Consider the following 20,773-nt stretch of genomic DNA (forward strand, 5'->3'; position numbering starts at 1 on the left):
TCAATGGAAGAGGAATAATAAAAGCAGCAAGGAAGGATCGGGGACAAGAATAAACTATGTTTTAGTCAATGTTGCTGTATGTTGAATCCATATTTCAAAATGAGTTGTTGACTTTGGACTGGGTTGTTCTTCTTCAATAGGTGGTAGTTCAGTGAGATCAATTAAGCTATCATCTTCATTGTTATCTTGTTCCATTGCTCCATAATAGGGGTCGCTAATCAATTTCCCAAGGTCATGCCATAGCCAATCTATAGGATCAACTTCCATCAAAGGCGGTTTGCCTCCATAAAGGTCATCGGTGATAAACGACAGATTGTCATCGAGAAAGCTGAAGCTGTTATCATCATCATCGTCATTATTATTATTATTGCCTGGATGGGTTGAATTGTTGTGTACTGGATCGCACTTGGCCTTATAGGATAATACATCGCCAATGAAACTATCGTCGTTCAGTATCCAGGAATCATTGTCAGTTGATATGTTGGTTGCTTGTTTTTGTAAAGTCGAGTTTCCCATCACATCATGTTTAGTATCATTGAGTGTATCTACAATTCCAGAGTGAGATGTTATTGTTGTTGCTACTATTGGTGGTGGTGGTGTTCGAGAAGAGATAAGGATAGGTGTTTCACGCTTGATGCCAACTTTTGTATCCTCATCCAAACCAGACATAGATAGATCATCTTTGTTGAGTATGTTGGAAGATGAACAATTTCCCATCATGGTTGTAATCTTGTGTTGATCCGGTTGAAATAGTCCACGTTTACAACATGGATGTTTACACCTATTGACATCCAAAAAATAGCACCAAAATAAAATAAAATAAAAAAAAGTCAATATTAATGCTCATGTTCAACACATTTATCTATATATAATACCTTTGCTTATCTTTGCACTGATGTTTACATTGGTACTGCGTACTAGATGGCTTTGTGTGTTCCGACGAAATGGACTGTATCTTAACTAGAAAAAATGAAATAACAAAGAATAAAGATGAGTTTCATGCAAAGCTATAGCACTGTATTTATCAATCGTTACCTTCTTTTGTCTTTGATTCTTCATAATCCAACACATCTACAAGGCGCTGCCATACATCTGATCCGATATCATCATCATCATCGCCAAAACTATCAGTATCGTCTTTTATAGTGCTTTGCGTTGCTGCTGACACAGATGTTGTCATTGCTAAAGGAGTGCCCGTAAGTGTGATGAATTGAGTTGGATCCACATCAGGTTTCAATTGACTCATAACGTCAACACCAACTAACGGAGAAAATATGAGATTCTTCATCGTATATCCTTTTTATATTTTATTTTATTTTATCCCATTGCTTACCATAATCTTCACTTTGTACATGACATAAGACCATCATTGAAGGAGAAGTCACTTGTACTTGAAATGATAATTCATAAGGTCGAGTCATCAATTGTTGAGTACTACAGATAAAAAAAGACAAAAAAAAGGAACTAGCATTAATTAACCAAATCTGGGTAAGAACTGATACTTACGGAATGCGACGAAAGTCAATAAGAACATGAGTACTTGTTTCAATCCATAAGATCGTATAGAATCCTTTTCCAAACTTGATTGTTTTGTTGACTTGTAGACGATTGATTGACTCTATCTTTACTGACAATTCAATAGTAGGATATTGACCTTGATAATTTCGATTTGATTTCTGTTGCAGATACAAATGGACATGAGGTATTGATGACAAGGCACTTTTGATCTTGGTTCCAAAAGGTGGGTTTCTGTGAAGTATCTATTGCATAAATGTTGATTATAAAAGATGAATGAGTGAATATCATTACTTGTGTCAACATTCAATCTTACCAATTCAAGTCTGCCAGGATCACAATCTCGTAACTGATCAAAATTGCAAATATTTTTTTGTGAGAGTGTCTTTGCAATTTGAGTACCAATGCCTTCAATTTGTCTAAGAATAAATGGAGATGTGGACCACATCTTTGCTTGTAAACTTTGATAGAGATCAATGGCATGTTTTAACTTGAGAGAGTTTTTTTCATAACCAGCACAATCAATGATGCCTAAATATTTCAGAAAAAAAAATTTATTAGATATCATTAGCATTAGCGTCTTCTTTCTAACTTTTTGACTTGCATTTTGTTATCCGACTTGCTTTTCGTAAGATATCATACCCTTCTGTTGTTAGAGTATTTCCAGCCGTTGGATGGTATAAACTGATATCCCCTAGGATGCACTAACAATATAAGAAAGAAAAGAAATTGGAATTGATTAGCTCTTTTTTTTTTTTCTGTTTCAATAGAATTACCTGAATAACCAAACATACTTTGTCAGATATACAAGCTAGCTTGTTTTTCAAAGGGAATCGCACATCAGAATTGTTACGCAAGTGATTGAGAACAGACTTTTCATTTGCACTATATCTGTTTGTTTCGAATTCCTCGGCTTGACTGACCAGCTCTAACTAGATATAAAAGTAAAATAAGCAGCACAAGGAGACATCCATATATCAATTTTTTTCTAGTTTTATTTTTATTTTTATTTTTATTACCACATCCTTCACAGAATTCCAATCTCTAGGTTTCATAATAAGAACCATTGTCTTTAGATGAATATAGTATCGATCCATCGTCCTTCCATAATCTAAATTATATATATAAAAAAAAAAAAAAAGGTCCAGATTAGGCATATTGCATCTAACCCACTTTTTTCTTTTATAACATTTACATGTTGCCGAGTGACTTGCAGTTGATCCTTCACCAGTGACATTGACCAAACCATGATGAACAAGAAGATTCATATTATTAATGCAAAGATCTACAATGATCGAATAAATAGATAAATAAATATATCGCTGACATTAGCATTTTTTTTTATCAGAAAAGGATTACCATGCATGACTTGCTCCGGATGTTTTGATAAAGAGTCATCATTGCATAATGATTGATAATATGAGGTGTTCCGATTGACGCGCGTATATAAAAAGGTAGAGCTCAACCATCTGATGCTTGAATCCATATTAAACACGGTACCAATACATATTTCCGACATAAGGTGTTCCGTCAAATTCTGATGCAGACTGCAAAGAAGAAAAAAAAAGTTCAATATAATTTTTTTTTCTTTTTTGGAAGATCCTTGCCTGCTTTCAATTGTGGACTGACATGATACAAGTAATTTGCATTTGTTTTCCATATCAGAAGTAGTCATAATCACCGCACATCCCGAAGTATCTAGTCCAGGTCGTCCAGCACGGCCAATCATTTGAAGAATATCGATATCTGTGTATTCTTTCAGCATACCGCTCTGATACCCTAAGAAAATAATAATAATAATAATAAAAAGGGATTGAGTCGATTTTCTTTTTCTTTTTCATTGTCAATACCTTTTGTGGATTTGATAATCACCAAGTGGGCTGGAAGATTGACCTGGTTGTATACATAAAAAGAAGATAAGGATGATTACTTAATCATAACAGATAGGAAGGTGTTCTGACTTACACCGACTGCAAGTGTTGAAGTGGTTGCTATTCAATGACAGGATGATAAAACAATATCAGTATGTCGATGTTTTAAATATTTTTTTTTCTGATTCTTTATACTTACCCACAATGCGAATATAACGATCTGAAAATAATGATTCCACCAGATGGCGATCAGAAGAGTCAAGACCAGCTACAGTAAGGAAGGATGAATATAGATTAAATAAATGGTTTTAATATATATATATAATATATAATTTTTTTTTTTTTTTTACCATGATGAAAACCGATACCGCGTTGCACAAAGAGAGCCAATTTCTTGTTTTTGACGTTTGTGTTGATTCCTGGAGAGGTACACCTTCCATATAGAGATTAGCGGACTGATTCCAAAATCGATGCTTTAAATCTCTTACCTTGAGTCCATACCCTGCTGATCCATAAGTTTCAATAATGTATCGCAAGCCGATTGAGTTGAAGCACGTGTAGAGCAGAACTAACAAAAAAAAACTAGCTTTTAGAAATGGAACAAGAGTTGTTTTTCTTTTAAGTGTATACTTACAATCAGGACAGGCTTGTTAGCACTATGTTTGTTGATGATATCGAGAAGTCTATACAAAATGAATGTATAAATATTATCTTTTTTTACTTTGTCTCTTTGAAAATCAAGAACTTACTTCCAATCCAAGGATTTTTCAAAAGCAAAGGTATTTCCACCTCGAAGAGGATAGCCATAAACAAAGCGTTCCAAACGAATAGGTCGATAGTCTTCAGAGAAGGTGAGAGCTAAAATAAATAAAGTGATTGAGTATCCTATCTTTTTTTTTTTTCTTTAGATTTACCTGTAGCATTTAGCCAGGTGGTAATATCTTGTACATTGGGAACTGTAGCTGATACTGCTACGAAACGCAGGTTATGATCCATGGGCTAATTAACGGAATTTGAAAGATTCAGTACTTTTCCAAGTGATATACGTATATTATTATTCATATTATTTACCTTCATACGACTAACGCATACTTCCAAAGTAGCACCACGTGGATCTTTAAGAATATGAATTTCATCAATCTATGCGAGGGAAAATAATAAAAAAAAAAATGAATGATCGTAGAAAAAGAAAGAAAGCTGTTGACTTTTTGTTTAAATCACTGTTACCATAAATAGTTTGATGAGTTCCATCAGTCGTTTATGATCTACCCATCGTCTAGTCATAGCATCCCACTTTTCAGGTGTTGTTACACTAACGGTAAGAGAAGTAAAAAAAGAAATGTATCAGTAAGTAAAATCTCTTTCTTTTTTTTCTTTTTAAAAAAAAACAAAGACTGTAGATAACTTGCATGATATTGCTGTTTTTAATCGCGTCCGCAGTAGCATAATCAGAATCACCAGTGAATTCTTGACCTATTTATAAAAGTTCAAAATAAAAGTTCAAATCAATATATTGTCAACTCTTCCTTTTCTCTTTTCAACTTACAAATAATACCCAAAGGACCAAAAGTAGTAGTCCATTCTTTGACCTTTTCCGCGCAAAGGCTTTTCGTCGGTGCCATATAAACCATTTTTGCTGTACTTTGTTCATGGTAATGTGATTTTTGTAGAGTAAGACATCGAATCATAGCCATTTCCAATAAGGCTGTTTTCCCTGTTCCTGTAGGTGCTGATATCACTATATTCTCATCTGTATAAAGAACCTATAGATAAAAAATAGATGAATATGAAAGATGAATTTTTTTTTCTTATTCAATAAACCTTGTCCATAGCTTCTGATTGCATTCGATTGAAATAAGGATATTTGAAGATTGATCGATACATTTCTGCTGTATATATAAAAAAATAAAAGAAAGGATTAAGTTTAAACAAGTAGTTTTTTTTTTTCTTTTTTCTTTTTTTTTTTTGTTATTCCTACGTATTTCCATAATGGATCGTTGTAAAGGATTAGTTTTTGTCATTGTTGGAGTATTCATAATTATTGATGATGATGGTGAATTTGACATGAATTGGATCTGCAATAAAATAAAATAAGATTCAACTGATAACATAATCACTGCAATTTTTCTTACCTGAGGATTAAATTGATCAAGAAAAGCTTCTTCTTGTTCCATCCAATTATTGATATCCAAATCCATATTTGAATAACTTGAATAATTCATGATATTTTTATGTTTTTGTTACCAATAACAAAAAAAAAAAAAAAAAAAGAAAGGAAAGTAAGAAAAAGAAAGAAAAAGACAAGTTCATAGAAAAGTGCTCCATGCAAAATACAACTCCGCAATCCAAATGAGGAAATGGATTTTATTATTATTATTATTATTATTGGAAATATTTGATTTTCAAAAAAAGGGCTTTTATTGCAATAAAGCAAGAACGAAAATAAGATATCCAAAAGAAGATATGAGATTTGGCATCAGGTTACAACCCATACTAACATTGGTTTCTTTTCCTTTCTTCCCGGTATGTGCTTTCATGACAGGCTTGCTGACAGTAGCAGTGGCCTTGGGTGGGTTTTCGGATTTACTACTCTCAGGAGCCAAGGTAATGGGACTGAAAGAGAATGTGTCAAGTAACGATAATGATGATGATGATGGAATGGATAATGATTTATTTCCAGAAGATTGTGGTTTGGAAGTAGAGGTGGGTATTGCTTTTTTCACAGAAGAAGTAGAGGTCATAGTTTCATCATCCACCACAATCGTCGATAAGGTGGTTACATACACAACTGTTTCTGTACTTTCCTTGTTTAATTTTTCGGATTCAGGGATGATGGTACTCGAAGGTTTTGCCTCTTCGGATGATGTTATCCATTATACAAAAGTTTCGAAAAATCAAATTAGTGGGTATACATTGAAATCAAAAAAAAAAAAAAAAAATTACCTTTCCCATGGAGAGTAGTTGTGAAAGTTTCATAAACCGTAATCACTAAAATGGAATAGAAATATATAAAATGATGAGAAAAAAAAATAGATGAAGATACATTCATCATATGGAAAATATCTTTTTTTTTTTTTGTCTTTACTGATAGTTTCATTATCATCATCTTCATCTGCATGCACCAAAGCAAATAGAGTAATACAGATGGTTAAAAAGAATAAAAATAGTTTCATTTTAATGATGAATATATAATCAAGAAGAAAAAGAAATAAAAGAAAGGGTATTTTTTTTCTTATTTTTATTGGTATATCTATTGTTCTTTCTTGTTCAACTAGAGAGTTTGGAGAAATGCTCCGATGTGTCATCAAAAGTTTGGTTGGGTATACTTAGGGGCTTTTTTTTTCGAGTAGGCGAATTGACAAAGGTAAAATGATGGGTTATCCTACCATTTTATCATCCCATCACTGTCATGTCTCCCCTTATTCTATCTATACATATTGAATTTTCTTCCGTCTTTATTTGTTAGAATCCTTTCATGTTGTTTTGACCTAGACTAAAAAATGAGTAACAAAGTTCATGCTTGTTTCTAATATTTCTTTTTATTAAAAATACAATGGGATCAAAATATCATATATACATAAAAAAGCAAACAAATAAGTAACTAACTACATAGTTAATTGACTAATCAACTAACTGCTATACAAAAAGGGGGAAGGGGAATATCAAATCATAAAACTATCATAAGATAAAAAAAAAAACATTTCATACAATGCCCATAGATTCCTTCTTGCGCTTCATTTTCTTGAGTTTCCTAGCATTACCAGCTTCAGATTGACATTCATCACAATACCAAGCACCTTTGGGAGGAGCATCTAAACCAGTACATTCCATGTGGAACCATTCATAAGGACAATGCTATATAAATAAGGTTAATACCAAATATATATATTCATATATGTTAAACTTACCTCGCCATCACAGCCTACCATTTCACCATAAGATACTTGTCGACAATAACAATATAATGGTTCTTCTGCATGTTCTTCACCATCTCTTGCTTCCTTCTTTTTTCTTTTCTTTTGTCGATTAGCCATCATTGCTGCGAAGTAAGCTTCTTCATCATCCTCTTCTTCTTCTTCTTCCTCCTCTTCCAATTCCTCAACACCATCTATAAAAAAAAATTGGTCAAGTTTTCTCTTTCTTACGTTAATATTGTATTACTTACTTCGTCTGATATCCATGATGCTAGGAGTTTGTGGTGCTTGGAATTCAGGATTTAACTTGTCTAGCAAATCAAGATCATGACCTAATCGTTCTAAATGACGATCCACCTATTGAAAAAAAAAATTGTTTAGATCATTGTTCATTCTTACACACTTTTAGTTTATACCAAACGAAGAGCATTTTCCGCTAATTGTATCCTTTCTGAAGCCAAATCCTCCAATTTATCATAATCTCGTTGGACTCGTTTGATGATATTAGGTTCATGTTTGAGTATTTTTTCTCTTTTTTCCAATTCTTGATGAAACCATTGTCGATGTAGTTTTGTCAAGTCATGTTGTTGTGTATGGACTCTTCGTTCTAGGTCTTTATAAATTGTAATAGTAATAATAATAGTAATAAAAAAAAAAGGTGAGCCTGCGCCACAATAATAATACGTATAAAGAAACTTACTTTTCCCTTGCTCTTCTCTGTTTTGTATTTCAGCCCAGTGATAATTGATTTCACTCGGAAGATTTTCTAAACCTATTCATTAAAAAGTTAGATGAATATAAAAATAAATTATTGTTTTCTTGTGTTTTCTTTACTCTGTATATATTCTTGAAGATATCTTCCACTATCTTGTTGTAAATCCGAAATATCCATGCTGACTGATAAAAAAAAAACAAAAAAAAAAAAGAAAAAAGGAATTGATAAAACAGTAGTGATAACAGTAATAATAAATAATAATAATAATAATAACAATAATAAAACAAAAGAGAAAACAAAGACAAAAAATACAAAAAAAGGAAAAAAAAAAAAAGGAAAACACGAGAGACATTCACTTTTTTTTTAAAATCAAATTCCGATCACAGCGTAATAAATAATAATGAATATGTAAATGGTGGAAAAAGGTAGGGAAACAAGGAAGAAGAAGAAAAGAAAAAATAGATTTACACCATAAAAATAAAACTTTGGATTGCATAAATATTATAATCAAAACAATAATAATAATAATAATAATAATAATAATAATAATAATAAAATTTATTACAAAATAATAGTTACTAATCTAATTATCATCCATTTGTCGTAGATCATCCAGAAGTTGATAGCATTCTTCTAAAGTATTCACACATAATGCTTGTCCTTCAGGAAGATCTCCTCGATCATCATAGAATTTACCATCTTTGCGTAAATCTTCAATACTAGCTAATTTCATTTGATATCTATATATTCAATATGAGTTATCAAATAATAATAATAATAATAATGATTATTGTAGACTTACGGATACAATTCTTCAGGAGTACAAGGAGCACCAGTTTTCTTGACAGCAATTAAACATTTTTTTACAGATGTCAATTGATTATAGATAGGAGTCAAAGCTTCACCTACAGGTACACTTTCATTCAATAATTCCAAAATCATTCTATAACATTTGTGAAGTAAAAAATTGACCACTGTTTGTCCATCAGGAGCATTGCCTTCAGCATCTAAGAATTTGCCCATTTTATCTTGATCTGTAGTTTTATCATCATCCTCTCCATGGTAACGTAATTTGACAATGTCATGAAGTTGATGTTGATAAGTAAAAAGGTCAGTTTGTCGCATGGTCCATTTTTGTGTCAAAGCCAATCGTTCAAGATGATTTTTAATTTCTACTAGTCGTTCACGTAGAGATTGTAATGCTGGTGAAAAATCACTTGTCGTTACAATGACGAGATCATAGGCAAATCGATGTACTTGATCCAATAATCCTGTCACTACCGCTTGACCTGCTGGTATACTACCATCGGCAGCAAGGAATTTCCCATCCACACGTTGTTCATCAATTTCTTGAAGTTCTTCTTGAAGAGGTAGAATATCTTTGGAATGAAAATTACTTTGACAGGCTATAATTAATAATTGTCGACGAATACGTAAAAGTTGATTTCGAATAGGAAGACTACAATTAAAATTACAGTTATTTCATTGTTATTATAATATATATAATAGAACTTACAGTTCTGGTGATACTTCATGAATTGTGTTCAATAGTCGTTTATAGATGGTATCTAAATAAAAAAGAAATAAAAAAAATGAATCCTATTTGATATATTTAATAGAATAAATCTTTACCACATTGATGAAATTTATTCCATAAGATTTGCATCACAGGTTTTGATAAAGTTTCATTTCGTTCATCGATTTCCAATACATTTTTAATATCTTTCAACATATTTGCATAAGGTTCTAAGAATTCTTCAGCATAAATCCCAAATTCATCCAATCGTTCAAAACAATGCTATAATAAATACGATATATCAGAATACAATAATAATAATAATAAAAGATCTTACCGAAATAGATACCACTTGAGAATAGACAGCAGGACCTATATCATATATATATATATATAAAGAAAAATAAGTTTCTAAACAAACATATATATATTCCAACTTACTTTCTCTCGTTTTCCCCAAGGATAAAAAGCATAAACTTATCATTTGACAAACTTCGTCTAATAAATCATCGCATCGATTAGGTTTTTGATGGTCTTTCAATAATACACCATGTCGTACATTGATCAATTCTTCAATAAGTTGTGCAGTTTCTTGTCGTATTGGTTCAATTTGATTAATGTCCAAGTGAGTAGTACGATCGCGTTTCATGACTGATAATCTCATTCGAAGATTAAGTAGTTTCAAAAGAATAGGTTTCTCTACCATCAAAAAACCAAAAGTGTCAGTTTGAATAAAATAATCTATTAATGAACTTTACCTTCTTGAGGAATGGATTCTGGCATGATTAATTTAAGTAATAATAATAAACTTTAAAAAAATGAAAAGAAAAAAAGAAGGTAAGTGTTCCCAAATCGGTAGTTTTAATTTTGAATCACTCTCTCACTTTTTCAACCTCAGTTCATTTTCATCCATTGATTGAACCAAGTCAACAATAAAAAAAACAGAGATTTATTTGTTTATTCTTGTTGAAGAGGGATTCATCCTTTTATTATTATTATTATTATTACTATAAATGAAATAAACCCTGCATAGTTCACATGGTCTATTGTTAACAATCAATCTTGCAGTTTTTTTTTCTTTCTATTTTTATATGATAAAAAAAAAAAAGCTAATCAATACAAGGGAACAAAGTTAGGATTTGATATATCCATGTTGGTTTCTTAGTAATCGTCGAAGAAAGAAGAGAATATGATGTTAACCATGAACCACATATCTTACATCGATCATCAGCTAGTACATGGAAATCACATTGAGAACACCATGTCAAATGGACATTATAAGGTTGAGGGGTAAATCCTGTACGAGTTAACCATGGTGGTAACTCATTTTCTTTTAGACTTGGTGCTTTTTCATATTCCGTAAATACTTCCTTTTTCGTCGAACTTTGTTGATGATAGCATGAGAACACTTTGAGTAATTTTTTCCCTAATTTTACCATCGATCTTTTTTTTTTCTTTAAAAAAAGAAAAGAAAAAAGAAAAGGAAAAAGAAAAAAAAAAGTAAAATGATGTTTATATAAACAACAGGAATTACGGTTACCTAACCAATTAAAAGAGGTGCACACTTAAAAAAAAAAAATCATATCCACGCACAAAGAGAGATAAATAGAAAATATGTTTTATTTACTTATTATTTACACAAACAACATAAAAAATAAGAGTAATAATAATAATATAATAAGAACAGTAATAATAATAACAAAAAAAAAAAAAAAGGAGGAACAACATCAAAATGGTATTTACAAAGAGGATGGTTCAAAATCAATACGTAAATGAAGTTCTCCAGATCCAACAGGATATAATGGCACCCATTGATCAAAGCTTCTTTGTTCAGGTTGAATCAAATCCCAAATATTGCGTCGATATTGTCCCAAATCTACATCACTACTCAATCGATTGTGATCTTTTACCTTGAAATCAAACATCATTGGTTCTCCTGAAAGTTCATGTACAAAAGTTTCATTCCTATAAAATCATAATATAATCATTAGATCATCCTTTCCTATTTATATATATGTATATTACTTACCACTCAGGTCGTAAGGTTTTCTTGATCACTCTAGTTTTGTAGATCTGTTGTTGTCCAGTTCGTACACGCACAAATGGATCACTTGTTCCAGATTTATCCACACCTCGAACACCTCGGGCTTCCACTAACTTGATCGTCACTGATCCTGCAACACCTTGAGTATCACTTGTCATGCCCATATCATCTAAAGAACCAATCATAGATATATCATCACCGTTGTTGAATCGAGTATTCACACTAGACGCTCGTGATCGTCCCATGCTGCTTTCCGTATCCAATGAGAACCGTTGTTGTTGTGCCAAGGGTTGATTAGGATCTAAAGAGGATGAAACAGATGATCTTGGCAAAGGTTCAGACATTCCACTTTGATTTGCATTGATATATGTTTGAGAATCACCAAGTACAGCCGAAGTAAACATTTTCTTATTGGCTAATAATCGAGGATGCCAGAGGAATCGTACACGTACACTACCAGAAACGCCAGCTACACCATCTAAAGGAATGTCCATATCATGCGTAGTGAAGCTTTCAACATTGTCACCACGAATCGTAATACCACCAGATCCTAAAAAGAATATATATATAAAAGGATTAGAAAAAATCCCTCCTCTCTCCTTATAAAAAGATACACCTACCAATAGGACTATGACCTTTGATATGATTCCAATCAAATACTTCAATGCGGAAACTGGCTGTCACTCGTGATTGCTAAATGCATATAAAAAAGAATCATCAGGAACCCAATTCTTTTATTTTACGCATACACTTACAATTGGTACCGAGAAGCTTTCATTTTTCCATACTGGTGATAAAGTCTTCTTGATCACTGTACTCTTGAATAAACGTTCCCCATTGACAGTAAATACTACATATGGATCACTTGTACCAGTCTTGTCAGCCGCCATAAGATTTTGAGCACTTAATAATGATACTGTGAGATTGCCTTGATCTAAAATAAAGAAGAAAAAAAAAAGAAAATGATTAGATATGTATGTACATTTCTTTTTTTTATCTGTCTCTTCATTTTCCTTTCCTTTTTTTTTTTTTTTTTAATAGAATAACTTACTGTCCAAACTTTCATCAGGATTCAATACAAAATCAGCAGAGGGAATAAAGTCAAAACTGAGTCTGATGGCACCATGACCTTGGGTACCCAATAAATCATACCAATCCCCTTCATGATCCCATTCGTATCCATCTTCATGATCATCTTCTTCTTTGTTGACATGGTACTTGCTTTCTTGATATCGGCGACGATGTTGTTGAATACGACGAAGAATAGTGTTGGCAGGACATACCCAATGACCCAATTTCCGATCATCCTTTTCATCCATAGAAACAGGTCTTACTTCGATACCCACTCGAGTAAAGTCGGCTTCCTTGATAAATACATCTCCAGTTTCGTTAAATGCCAAGTTATTACCACGTAATTTGGTTGTTTTGAATTGAGGAAGTAAAGAATCCGCAGCAAGTTGACAGTACGCATAAGCAGGACTAGCTAATTGTACTTCGTGAATCTTGACACGTAACACCCCAGAAGTATATGAAGAAAAGTCCACCAAATCGTCCGGTGTGTATTTGATGTAAGCTCCATGTAAATCTTTGACTGGTGGGATAAGCTTGAGAGTTTCATTTGTATCGTTATTTGCTGGTTGTTGAGGTATAGCTAGAAGAGGTATGAATTCCGTTCGATAATATAATTCACCTTTTGCAACCCGTCTATCCAAGGATTTAAGTTGTGCCCATCTAATAAAGAACAAAATTGTTAGATTTATTTGCCTTTTTTTTTTTTTTTTGAAAAAAAAGATGACTTACTTATTGGTGGGAGGAAGTACAGCTTCATACCATCGATCAGGATCTACACTTTGATTGCCTACATGTTGTCGAATAAGATCCACCATATTGATAGTTGTTGCACCCAAAGATTTATCTGGAGATCGCGCATTCCAATCCATCACTTCAAGTACCATGTTTTCCTTGGTAGAGTGTACAGGTACATAAAGAGTTTCACCCCATTCAGGATTCAGATTGTTGTCAATCACTTCAGTACGAGCACGTACTTGATTTCCAGAGAGTACACGCACATAAGGATCAGATTTACCAGATGTCACTGCTTCCACATTACGCAAATCTCTTGCTTCCCAGAATGTAAATCGGATCACACCTACAGGAGGCTCTTCATATCCACGTTGTCCCACACGATCCGCTAGACCCGCCATCAGTACCGGTTTCCATTCTGCATTGAGTTGAATTTTTCCCACTTGTTTCTCATCATTGTCACTTCCTTCTTTCAATGGCCACCACCCTTGTTGACTTTCTTGTAATCGCATAATGTCCACCAGTTGAGATGTCAAAGTACCAACAAGAATGGATTCCTTTTGTGTCGTTCCTACTTGTCGTACTTCTACACGCATATGTACATCCGTCTTGTCCAAAATCACTAGTTCTTGAGCATGTGCATACAATGGTTCCGCCGTTCGTTTGATAGTGTTGGTCTTGAGTTTCTCTGTGCCATTGACAATCACACGAACAAAGGTATTTCCTCTTGCGTTTTCCAAGTTACGACATCCATGTATGGTCAAGCGAAGAATACCTGAATCTAAAATGAATGATGATGATAAAAGAAAAATAAGAGTGAGAAAATGAATATAAGATGAAGGAGAAGGATAAAAATAAATAAATAAAATAATTACTTACTTGATTCCACAGCAGGTTCAATAGTACCATCCAATCGTCTGAAGGGCTTGGACACTGGTAAATAACGAATATCAGCACGTAAATCACTCACCACACGTCCATTGTTCAAAAGAAGCAGATCCCTATCAAATAAAAAATAAACCTGAGTGTCTTCATACCTCTATTTTTTTTTAATTATTATTATTCTACTTACAATCCTTCTTGTTCCTTTCGATCATCATCCATTTGTCGTAAATCAAATTGAGCAGTGGCAAGTCGTCTATCCTTGGCATCGTGATTATGAGTTCGAAGTTCCATACATAGTTGAGAAGACAAATTATTGAGTAATAAGAATCGTGTTTCATTCCATTGAGGTTGATGAGTATGTTCCTTGGTACCAGTACGACCTAACTCTTGACCATTATCCAGATAAAATCGTATATAAGGGTTAGGAACACCATTTGTCAAATGACCCACATTACGAATATTTGAACAAGAATAAATAGTGACAGCCAAAACACCATTTGCTTGAGCTTTCAGAAAGAAAAAAAAAAGAAAGAAAGTTAATAGAAAAAAAAAAAAAAAAAGAGTAACAGCTTACTGATATCAAGTTCACCAGCCATGAGTTTTTCAATATCCAATGTAAATGTATTGGGAGCATATAACATGGGTCCAAGAATGGCATGTACTTGTTCACGGATAAAACTATGTAAACCAGGAATCTACAAAAAAAAAATATGATTAAAAGGAACGAAATATCCTATGGTGACTTACAAAGTTGACGTCAAATCCAAAAGAGTCAGTACCAAGAGGTTTCAATACATAATCAAAGGTAGGTTTTTCCAAAAAACTAGCATCCACCATTTTTGCAAAAGGAAATCGTGCAATAAATTTGATCTTGACCCGCATATGACCACTAAAAGTCATATCTTCCACTAAACAAGGGAAACCAGCAGCCACCATTTTCTTTCCAAAACGTACATTGAGAGTGATACGAGGATTCACTTTGGTATCCATTTCTTCCCAAGTCAAATCAGTCAAATCACTAGGTGTAAATGAGACCTTCCAATCCATACACTACAAGAAAAAAAAAGAAAAAAGAAAAAAAATAACATTAATATCATCACTTCCATTCCTTTTTTTTTTTTTTTTTTTTTTTTTTTTACCACAGTATCCGGTTCCGTATTTTGATAAGTCTTGACACTTTCTACACGGAATGGTTTAGTACCAAGAGTAAATGTTGTTAATTTGACAGAATCGATATAACTAGGTAAATAATCATTCACATAAGTATCCAAATTTTCCACCACCAAAGCACTTAGAACAGGTTCAAAAATAAGCCAAAACTTTTGTAGAAAACTATTGATCCATTCCACAGGTTCTTCATCTGCTTCTAATTTGATTTTTGCCAATTCCCGTTGAATATCATCTCTTGCATTGGTTCTAAACCGTCGCATACTAGTTTGATAATAAGTGCCTAGTAAGGATAATCAAAAAAAAAAAAAGTTAAGATCAGTTTCCTAATCCTCACGGATCTCCGAAAAAAAAAAAGAGTCATTTACCTAAAAGAAGACATCCAACTACCACAGCACCAAGTCCACCATCAGTTTTGGCCAATACCCAACCCATAATGGCAGTCAAGAATAAAACAAGGACATTATGATACCATTCACCATAAACTACATTTGGAAGAAGTTCATCCCAAAAGTCAATAGATTTTTCCAATTTGGATTGTTTTTTGATATTTTGCCAACCAATACGATACCAGTCAGGAATTCGAGAAGGAGGAGAAGGATAAAAGGCACCAACCATACGTAATTCTTCTGGAGTAAAAGAATCTTGTGTTTCTTGTATTATATCTTGTTTTATTACTGGTTTAGACATTGGATGAGCAACAGGTTTGTTTTCAGCAGCATTTACAGAATGAACAATATCTTCAGTTTGATGAGAATCCAGTTCAGTTTGTATTCCATGTTGATTTGTTTTCAAAGCATGCAGGTCCGGTAATAAATCTACTGGAAGAGTCGAAGAAGGTTGAGATAGACCATGTTCCGTCATATCAGTATTAGTAGAAGAAGAGACTATAGAGGAAGGCCGGCTAGTTCGTGGATTTAATCCACCTGATTCAGTCAATGGCTCAGTGGACATTGTTTTTTTTTTTTGGAAGAGGTCGCGTGAATTACTTTTTTTTTTTTTTAATTTTTTCTTTTAAATGGAAAAACGGCAACGCTTGGGACGGATGTTGAAATTGGCTAGAATGGTTTTATGCTTGCCATTGAAGAACCCACGTTGGTAAAGAAAAAAAAAAATTAAAATAATTTTTCACTTTCTTTTTTTTTTTTTTTTTTTTTTTTTTTGTTCATTCTTTATTTTGTTCGTCATGGTTGACACATATGATTTATCAAAAATAAACCTTGTTGCTTCTGATTTGGATGGTACTCTTATATGTGGGAAATACAACGCGTAAGTTCATACTTCTTTATTTTTTTTTCTACTGATATTCATTCCAAAAAACCATCTAGTTGTCTTGTTTCAAAACATAGTGGCAAGGTATTACAAGATCTTGAAGCTCAAGGTGTACAGATTGTACTTGCTTCTGGTCGACCTCCACGGTCCATGGCTCCTGTATTGGATCTATTACAGTTGGACCATCCTTGGGTGATTAGTTGTAACGGGGGGATTGTCTTGGATAGCAAGAAACGAACCATTCTCAAGAGTTTTCCTATTGATCATCATCAAGTATTTCCTATTCTTCAAAAATTCAAACAATTTTTGGGTCAAGATATTTTTATTGGTGTTGAAAACGATTTGATGTTCAGGTGTGAAGAAGGATATGCATTACTTCGTGGTCCAGAAAATATGAATCATCCTTATACTGTGATTGATCGTCTGGATGAATTCTCCAATGGACCTGTAGAGAAAATCGTGGTGATTCATACTGCATGGAAAGCTGATATACTTCATAAGTACGTGAAAGAACATATCTTCTCTGATCCCGTTTGGAACAACATTATCAACATCACTTTTTCCAATATGCATTTTATTGAAATCTCGGCTGTCAATGTTTCCAAGGGGACTACTCTCAAATCACTCTGCGATGAAAATGGATATCAATCAGATCAAGTTATTGCCTTTGGGGATATGCCAAATGATGTAGAAATGATTCGGTTCGCTGGTAAATACTTAAGAAAAAAAAGGAATATTGTATATTTTAGTTTTAATTATATTAATCTTTATTTAATGATGGATTCTCTTCAATAGGTTTAGGTGTTGCTATGGCCAATGGACATGAGGATGCTAAAGCAGCTGCAGGAAAGTATCCAAAAAAAAAAAAAGAAAGATCATCATACAAAATGTAACATTGACTAACCGACTCCCTTTTATATATATTTAGATTATGTTACATTATCAAATATGGAAGAAGGTGTCTCTGTAGTTTTAGAAAAAGTTTTAGAACAGAAATCTTTGAAATAAAGTATTTTTTTATTGATTAAAGGAAAAGTGAATGCAAATTGGATTTATTCTCAGCCGCGGTCTTTTTTTTGGGGGGGGTGCGAAGTCAAAGGGAGTCTGTTTTTGGAAACATTGACAAACCCTCTTTCATTTTACTTCAACAATGGTACGTACGACAAATGAAATTGAAAAAAAAATATATATATCAACGAACGATAGAGAACAAAAAAAGGATACAAATTTATTGAACATATTTGAATCGATGAACGGATGGATGGATGAATAGATGGATGGATGGATGGATGGATGGATGGATGGATGGATGGAAAGGAAAAATGATAGATTGGGGACATTGTTGATAATGATGGTTTTTTTTTTTCAATTTATAGGGTCGCGTTAGAACTAAGACTGTCAAGAAGGCTTCTCGTGTCTTGATCGAAAAGTATTATCCTCGTCTTACTTTGGATTTCCAAACCAACAAGAAGATCTGTGACGAAGTTGCTATTATCACCACCAAGCGTCTTCGTAACAAGATTGCCGGTTTCACCACTCATTTGATGCGCCGTATCTCTCGTGGTCCTGTCCGTGGTATTTCCTTCAAGTTGCAAGAAGAAGAACGTGAACGTCGTGATAACTATGTTCCCGAATTCTCTGCTTTGGACACCTCTGCTATCGAAATCGACCCTGACACCAAGGATTTGTTGAAGTCTCTCAACTTTGAAAACTTGCCCGGTGTTCAAGTCACTAACCCTGTTGCTGCCGGTGCTCACTCTGATGTCCGTCGTCCTCGTGCTAACCGTCCTCGCAAGACTGAAGCTTAAACATCGTCATGGTTTGTTTATTTAGTCATATAACATTCTCATTACGTTTTCTTTTTTTTTATTACATGCACACACACATATACACAAAAAGAAATAAACTGTTTTCATTGATGGAATTAGTCTATGGATAATATTATTTTGGGAAATTGTGTCTACTTAAATGAATGATGGTGATATGATAATATGTGATGGTGTGATGATTCAATGATGATATATATTTTTGAATGGTGGATTGTATATGTGATGATAATAATAAATTAAAATAACGAATAATGCAAAACAGCTTGAATGGATGTACTGGATGTTTTTCTAGTGAATGATGAATTGTTGATTTGAATGATGACTGGAGAGATGACGATTAATAAAAGATCTTGTTGTTCTAAGATGAATCCTAAGATGATTTACTATTTTATACTAATAGCAAATATCTGGTCATATGATAAAAAAATATGTAGATATTTTTTTTATTATTATTTCTAAATTGTATCAAAAAAAAAAAAGAATGTATATTAAACTAAAGATCAAAAGAAGGGGGGGATATAAAAAGATATAAACTACAATATATATATAAAACTAGATGGAAAGGTAGTTCAAAACTTGTTCCTTTCTCTTTTCATATTCATCAAAACGAAGGACAGCATATTCCATATAGTCAAAATCAATGTCAGATACCATAGCTTGAATCATGGCCCATAAACCCCAATAAAAATGAGATGCTAGAGAGAATCCGTTGACTTCATTGTATAATTTATTAATTTGTTCTTTTGTTGGTGTCACTAGATAAAATAATAATAATTATATAAATAAAATAAGAAAAAAAAAAAAAACTTGTATATTACTTACCATCATCATTAATAGCTTGTAAATACCATTCGAGCCATTCTAATTGGAAATTCTTACTAGGATATTTTGAATAATCACATTCAAAACCACAATGTTCATTAAAATGATTTCCAATATCAAATCCACGATAAGCATAGCATCCATATTCGTAATCAATAAAATAAGCTTCCTCTATAACCAAAAAGGAAATACGGAGAGGTGAGTGATCAGTGGTCATCACGTGTAATCAGATCCCTTCCAATACCCAATCCTATGTTACCTTTATCGTCATCGAAGATGATATTCCCATATAATAAATCATTATGAGAAAATACAATAGGTGATTCCAATTTTTCCAAGTGATTGATTAATTCTTCCATCTAAATATAATATATATATATATGAGTTATTATAATACATTTCTTCTTTTTTTAGTTTACCTCAGTTTTAATGTGTTTCATATCAAATCGATTAGCAAAAGTTGCTTGTGTTTTAGGATCATCGTATTTATCGGGTACTATAAATAAATAGATTAGTAAAGAAAAAATAATAATATATATATATATATATATATTTTTACCTTGATCAAGCCAACCACGCATAGTTTTCCATAATTTTTGATCTGGTTGATGTTTTGTCTTATGATGAAGATGATCTTCAGTAGGTTGAGGTAATTCGACTTTATGCCATTGAGCCAATCGAGTTGCAATCCATTTCGCCATTTTGGGATGTCCAAGGTCATCTACATGTGATACTCTTCCTTCGATAAAACCATAAATCAATCCATTCCGAAATCTTGCATATAATGGAGGTGCCAAGCCTTGACGAGATAAAGTAATGATATTCTAATAATAATAATCATTTAATAAGATTGACGACAATTTTCTTTAAAAAAATACTTACAATGATTTCTTGTCGTCTATCTATAATACGTTCAGATCCTTTTCCATAAGCACGAACAAGAACTGATTCTTTGGAACCAGTATCTGTCACTCTAACCACTAATAATAATAATAATAAAAAAAAAAGTGAATATTTTTAAAATTGTTTTATTATTAAAAAAACTACTTACATTGGTTAGTAATACCATCTTTACATTGGGTAAATTTGAGGTTATCCTTTTTCCAAGAAGGAAAGACAAAACTAACGACTTTCCAAGCACCTTCAAAGAGTTCAGGTGAGGTCACTTCAATATCAATATAAGGAGTATCATTAATAATATCTTGTATCCAAGAATCATGACCAAAGTCAACTTGATCTGAATGAGGATGAACTAAAGTATTAGGTGGCATGGTTACCAATATTAAAAAAAAGAAAAGAAAGGAGAAAAAGAAAAAGGAAAAAAAAAAAGGGAAAAGTAAAAAAAAAAAAAAATAAAAAAATAAAAAATAAAAAAAAAAAAGAAAATCAGGAGGAATGTTTCCTCCAAAAAAAAAAAAAA

General features: G+C 32.7%; 9 protein-coding genes across 9 annotated transcripts; 2 read left to right on the forward strand and 7 right to left on the reverse strand.

Annotated features, from left to right (window-relative positions):
* Window positions 1-54: 54 nt before the first annotated feature.
* Window positions 55-5,584, reverse strand: BX664DRAFT_381661 (Sec63 Brl domain-containing protein; the record flags this gene model as incomplete). The annotated part of the gene is made up of 25 exons (XM_051548981.1): window positions 55-781; window positions 876-960; window positions 1,036-1,260; window positions 1,334-1,434; window positions 1,507-1,760; window positions 1,832-2,046; window positions 2,108-2,219; window positions 2,292-2,447; window positions 2,535-2,626; window positions 2,711-2,800; window positions 3,145-3,294; window positions 3,366-3,408; window positions 3,481-3,506; window positions 3,586-3,654; window positions 3,737-3,819; window positions 3,875-3,954; window positions 4,021-4,069; window positions 4,136-4,244; window positions 4,301-4,385; window positions 4,458-4,526; window positions 4,792-4,859; window positions 4,933-5,149; window positions 5,208-5,275; window positions 5,365-5,461; window positions 5,519-5,584. The coding sequence occupies 25 exons, from the start codon at window positions 5,582-5,584 to the stop codon at window positions 55-57; spliced, it is 3,336 nt and encodes a 1,111-aa protein (XP_051404615.1).
* A 219-nt stretch (window positions 5,585-5,803) lies between these two features.
* Window positions 5,804-6,559, reverse strand: BX664DRAFT_345145 (uncharacterized protein; the record flags this gene model as incomplete). Its single annotated transcript, XM_051547494.1, has 3 exons — window positions 5,804-6,240; window positions 6,330-6,374; window positions 6,472-6,559. 3 exons carry the CDS (start codon window positions 6,557-6,559, stop codon window positions 5,804-5,806), a joined length of 570 nt encoding a protein of 189 aa, XP_051404616.1.
* Window positions 6,560-6,905: 346 nt separating this feature from the next.
* On the reverse strand, window positions 6,906-8,224 carry BX664DRAFT_354522 (uncharacterized protein). Its single transcript, XM_051547747.1, has 6 exons — window positions 8,135-8,224; window positions 8,001-8,072; window positions 7,717-7,913; window positions 7,552-7,657; window positions 7,295-7,494; window positions 6,906-7,241 (listed from the first exon to the last, which is right to left on the reverse strand). The coding sequence occupies exons 1-6, from the start codon at window positions 8,190-8,192 to the stop codon at window positions 7,089-7,091; spliced, it is 786 nt and encodes a 261-aa protein (XP_051404617.1). The 5' UTR covers window positions 8,193-8,224; the 3' UTR covers window positions 6,906-7,088.
* Window positions 8,225-8,592: 368 nt separating this feature from the next.
* BX664DRAFT_381663 (uncharacterized protein) lies at window positions 8,593-10,527 on the reverse strand. Its single transcript, XM_051548982.1, has 7 exons — window positions 10,290-10,527; window positions 9,973-10,230; window positions 9,869-9,903; window positions 9,648-9,813; window positions 9,532-9,583; window positions 8,818-9,474; window positions 8,593-8,755 (listed from the first exon to the last, which is right to left on the reverse strand). The coding sequence occupies exons 1-7, from the start codon at window positions 10,312-10,314 to the stop codon at window positions 8,599-8,601; spliced, it is 1,350 nt and encodes a 449-aa protein (XP_051404618.1). The 5' UTR covers window positions 10,315-10,527; the 3' UTR covers window positions 8,593-8,598.
* A 743-nt stretch (window positions 10,528-11,270) lies between these two features.
* BX664DRAFT_256474 (C2 domain-containing protein) lies at window positions 11,271-15,693 on the reverse strand (the record flags this gene model as incomplete). The annotated part of the gene is made up of 12 exons (XM_051540461.1): window positions 11,271-11,464; window positions 11,643-11,744; window positions 11,799-12,125; window positions 12,196-12,268; window positions 12,331-12,509; window positions 12,627-13,279; window positions 13,376-14,159; window positions 14,258-14,379; window positions 14,451-14,769; window positions 14,838-14,958; window positions 15,011-15,313; window positions 15,403-15,693. The coding sequence occupies 12 exons, from the start codon at window positions 15,691-15,693 to the stop codon at window positions 11,271-11,273; spliced, it is 3,468 nt and encodes a 1,155-aa protein (XP_051404619.1).
* Window positions 15,694-16,584: 891 nt separating this feature from the next.
* On the forward strand, window positions 16,585-17,748 carry BX664DRAFT_320252 (HAD-like domain-containing protein). The gene is made up of 4 exons (XM_051543090.1): window positions 16,585-16,699; window positions 16,759-17,411; window positions 17,498-17,546; window positions 17,629-17,748. The coding sequence occupies exons 1-4, from the start codon at window positions 16,617-16,619 to the stop codon at window positions 17,708-17,710; spliced, it is 867 nt and encodes a 288-aa protein (XP_051404620.1). The 5' UTR covers window positions 16,585-16,616; the 3' UTR covers window positions 17,711-17,748.
* Window positions 17,749-17,783: 35 nt separating this feature from the next.
* On the reverse strand, window positions 17,784-18,144 carry BX664DRAFT_12009 (uncharacterized protein). Its single transcript, XM_051539751.1, has one exon. It carries the CDS (start codon window positions 18,040-18,042, stop codon window positions 17,842-17,844), a length of 201 nt encoding a protein of 66 aa, XP_051404621.1. The 5' UTR covers window positions 18,043-18,144; the 3' UTR covers window positions 17,784-17,841.
* On the forward strand, window positions 18,054-18,510 carry BX664DRAFT_320253 (40S ribosomal protein S17-A; the record flags this gene model as incomplete). The annotated part of the gene is made up of 2 exons (XM_051543091.1): window positions 18,054-18,056; window positions 18,079-18,510. 2 exons carry the CDS (start codon window positions 18,054-18,056, stop codon window positions 18,508-18,510), a joined length of 435 nt encoding a protein of 144 aa, XP_051404622.1.
* A 485-nt stretch (window positions 18,511-18,995) lies between these two features.
* On the reverse strand, window positions 18,996-20,682 carry BX664DRAFT_320257 (kinase-like domain-containing protein). Its single transcript, XM_051543092.1, has 7 exons — window positions 20,405-20,682; window positions 20,236-20,333; window positions 19,913-20,177; window positions 19,773-19,849; window positions 19,613-19,712; window positions 19,354-19,524; window positions 18,996-19,286 (listed from the first exon to the last, which is right to left on the reverse strand). Exons 1-7 carry the CDS (start codon window positions 20,622-20,624, stop codon window positions 19,084-19,086), a joined length of 1,134 nt encoding a protein of 377 aa, XP_051404623.1. The 5' UTR covers window positions 20,625-20,682; the 3' UTR covers window positions 18,996-19,083.
* Window positions 20,683-20,773: the final 91 nt, after the last annotated feature.

This window comes from Halteromyces radiatus, assembly GCF_025201355.1.
Source record: "Halteromyces radiatus strain CBS 162.75 chromosome Unknown BX664scaffold_1, whole genome shotgun sequence".
In the NCBI taxonomy this organism is placed as follows: Eukaryota; Fungi; Mucoromycota; class Mucoromycetes; order Mucorales; family Cunninghamellaceae; genus Halteromyces; species Halteromyces radiatus.

What these genes read in the sequence shown, in the direction of transcription:
- BX664DRAFT_381663 (XM_051548982.1), bottom strand. Translation starts at nt 10,314, where the DNA reads ATGCCAGAATCCATTCCTCAAGAAG. An exon ending in GAATAAATTTCATCAATGTG is followed by an intron (nt 9,584 to 9,647) that starts GTAAAGATTTAT and finishes TTTTTTATTTAG; the next exon opens with ATACCATCTATAAACGACTA. An exon ending in CATGAAGTATCACCAGAACT is followed by an intron (nt 9,475 to 9,531) that starts GTAAGTTCTATT and finishes TTTTAATTGTAG; the next exon opens with TCTTCCTATTCGAAATCAAC.
- BX664DRAFT_320252 (XM_051543090.1), top strand. Translation starts at nt 16,617, where the DNA reads ATGGTTGACACATATGATTTATCAAAAATAAACCTTGTTGCTTCTGAT. An exon ending in ATATGTGGGAAATACAACGC is followed by an intron (nt 16,700 to 16,758) that starts GTAAGTTCATAC and finishes AAAACCATCTAG; the next exon opens with TTGTCTTGTTTCAAAACATA. An exon ending in AGAAATGATTCGGTTCGCTG is followed by an intron (nt 17,412 to 17,497) that starts GTAAATACTTAA and finishes TCTCTTCAATAG; the next exon opens with GTTTAGGTGTTGCTATGGCC.
- BX664DRAFT_320257 (XM_051543092.1), bottom strand. Translation starts at nt 20,624, where the DNA reads ATGCCACCTAATACTTTAGTTCATCCTCATTCAGATCAAGTTGACTTT. An exon ending in GCGTGGTTGGCTTGATCAAG is followed by an intron (nt 19,850 to 19,912) that starts GTAAAAATATAT and finishes ATTTATTTATAG; the next exon opens with TACCCGATAAATACGATGAT. An exon ending in CATCTTCGATGACGATAAAG is followed by an intron (nt 19,525 to 19,612) that starts GTAACATAGGAT and finishes TTTTGGTTATAG; the next exon opens with AGGAAGCTTATTTTATTGAT.
- BX664DRAFT_12009 (XM_051539751.1), bottom strand. Translation starts at nt 18,042, where the DNA reads ATGTCCCCAATCTATCATTTTTCCTTTCCATCCATCCATCCATCCATC.
- BX664DRAFT_354522 (XM_051547747.1), bottom strand. Translation starts at nt 8,192, where the DNA reads ATGGATATTTCGGATTTACAACAAGATAGTGGAAGATATCTTCAAGAA. An exon ending in TCTTCAAGAATATATACAGA is followed by an intron (nt 8,073 to 8,134) that starts GTAAAGAAAACA and finishes TTTAATGAATAG; the next exon opens with GTTTAGAAAATCTTCCGAGT. An exon ending in CAGAGAAGAGCAAGGGAAAA is followed by an intron (nt 7,914 to 8,000) that starts GTAAGTTTCTTT and finishes CAATTTATAAAG; the next exon opens with ACCTAGAACGAAGAGTCCAT.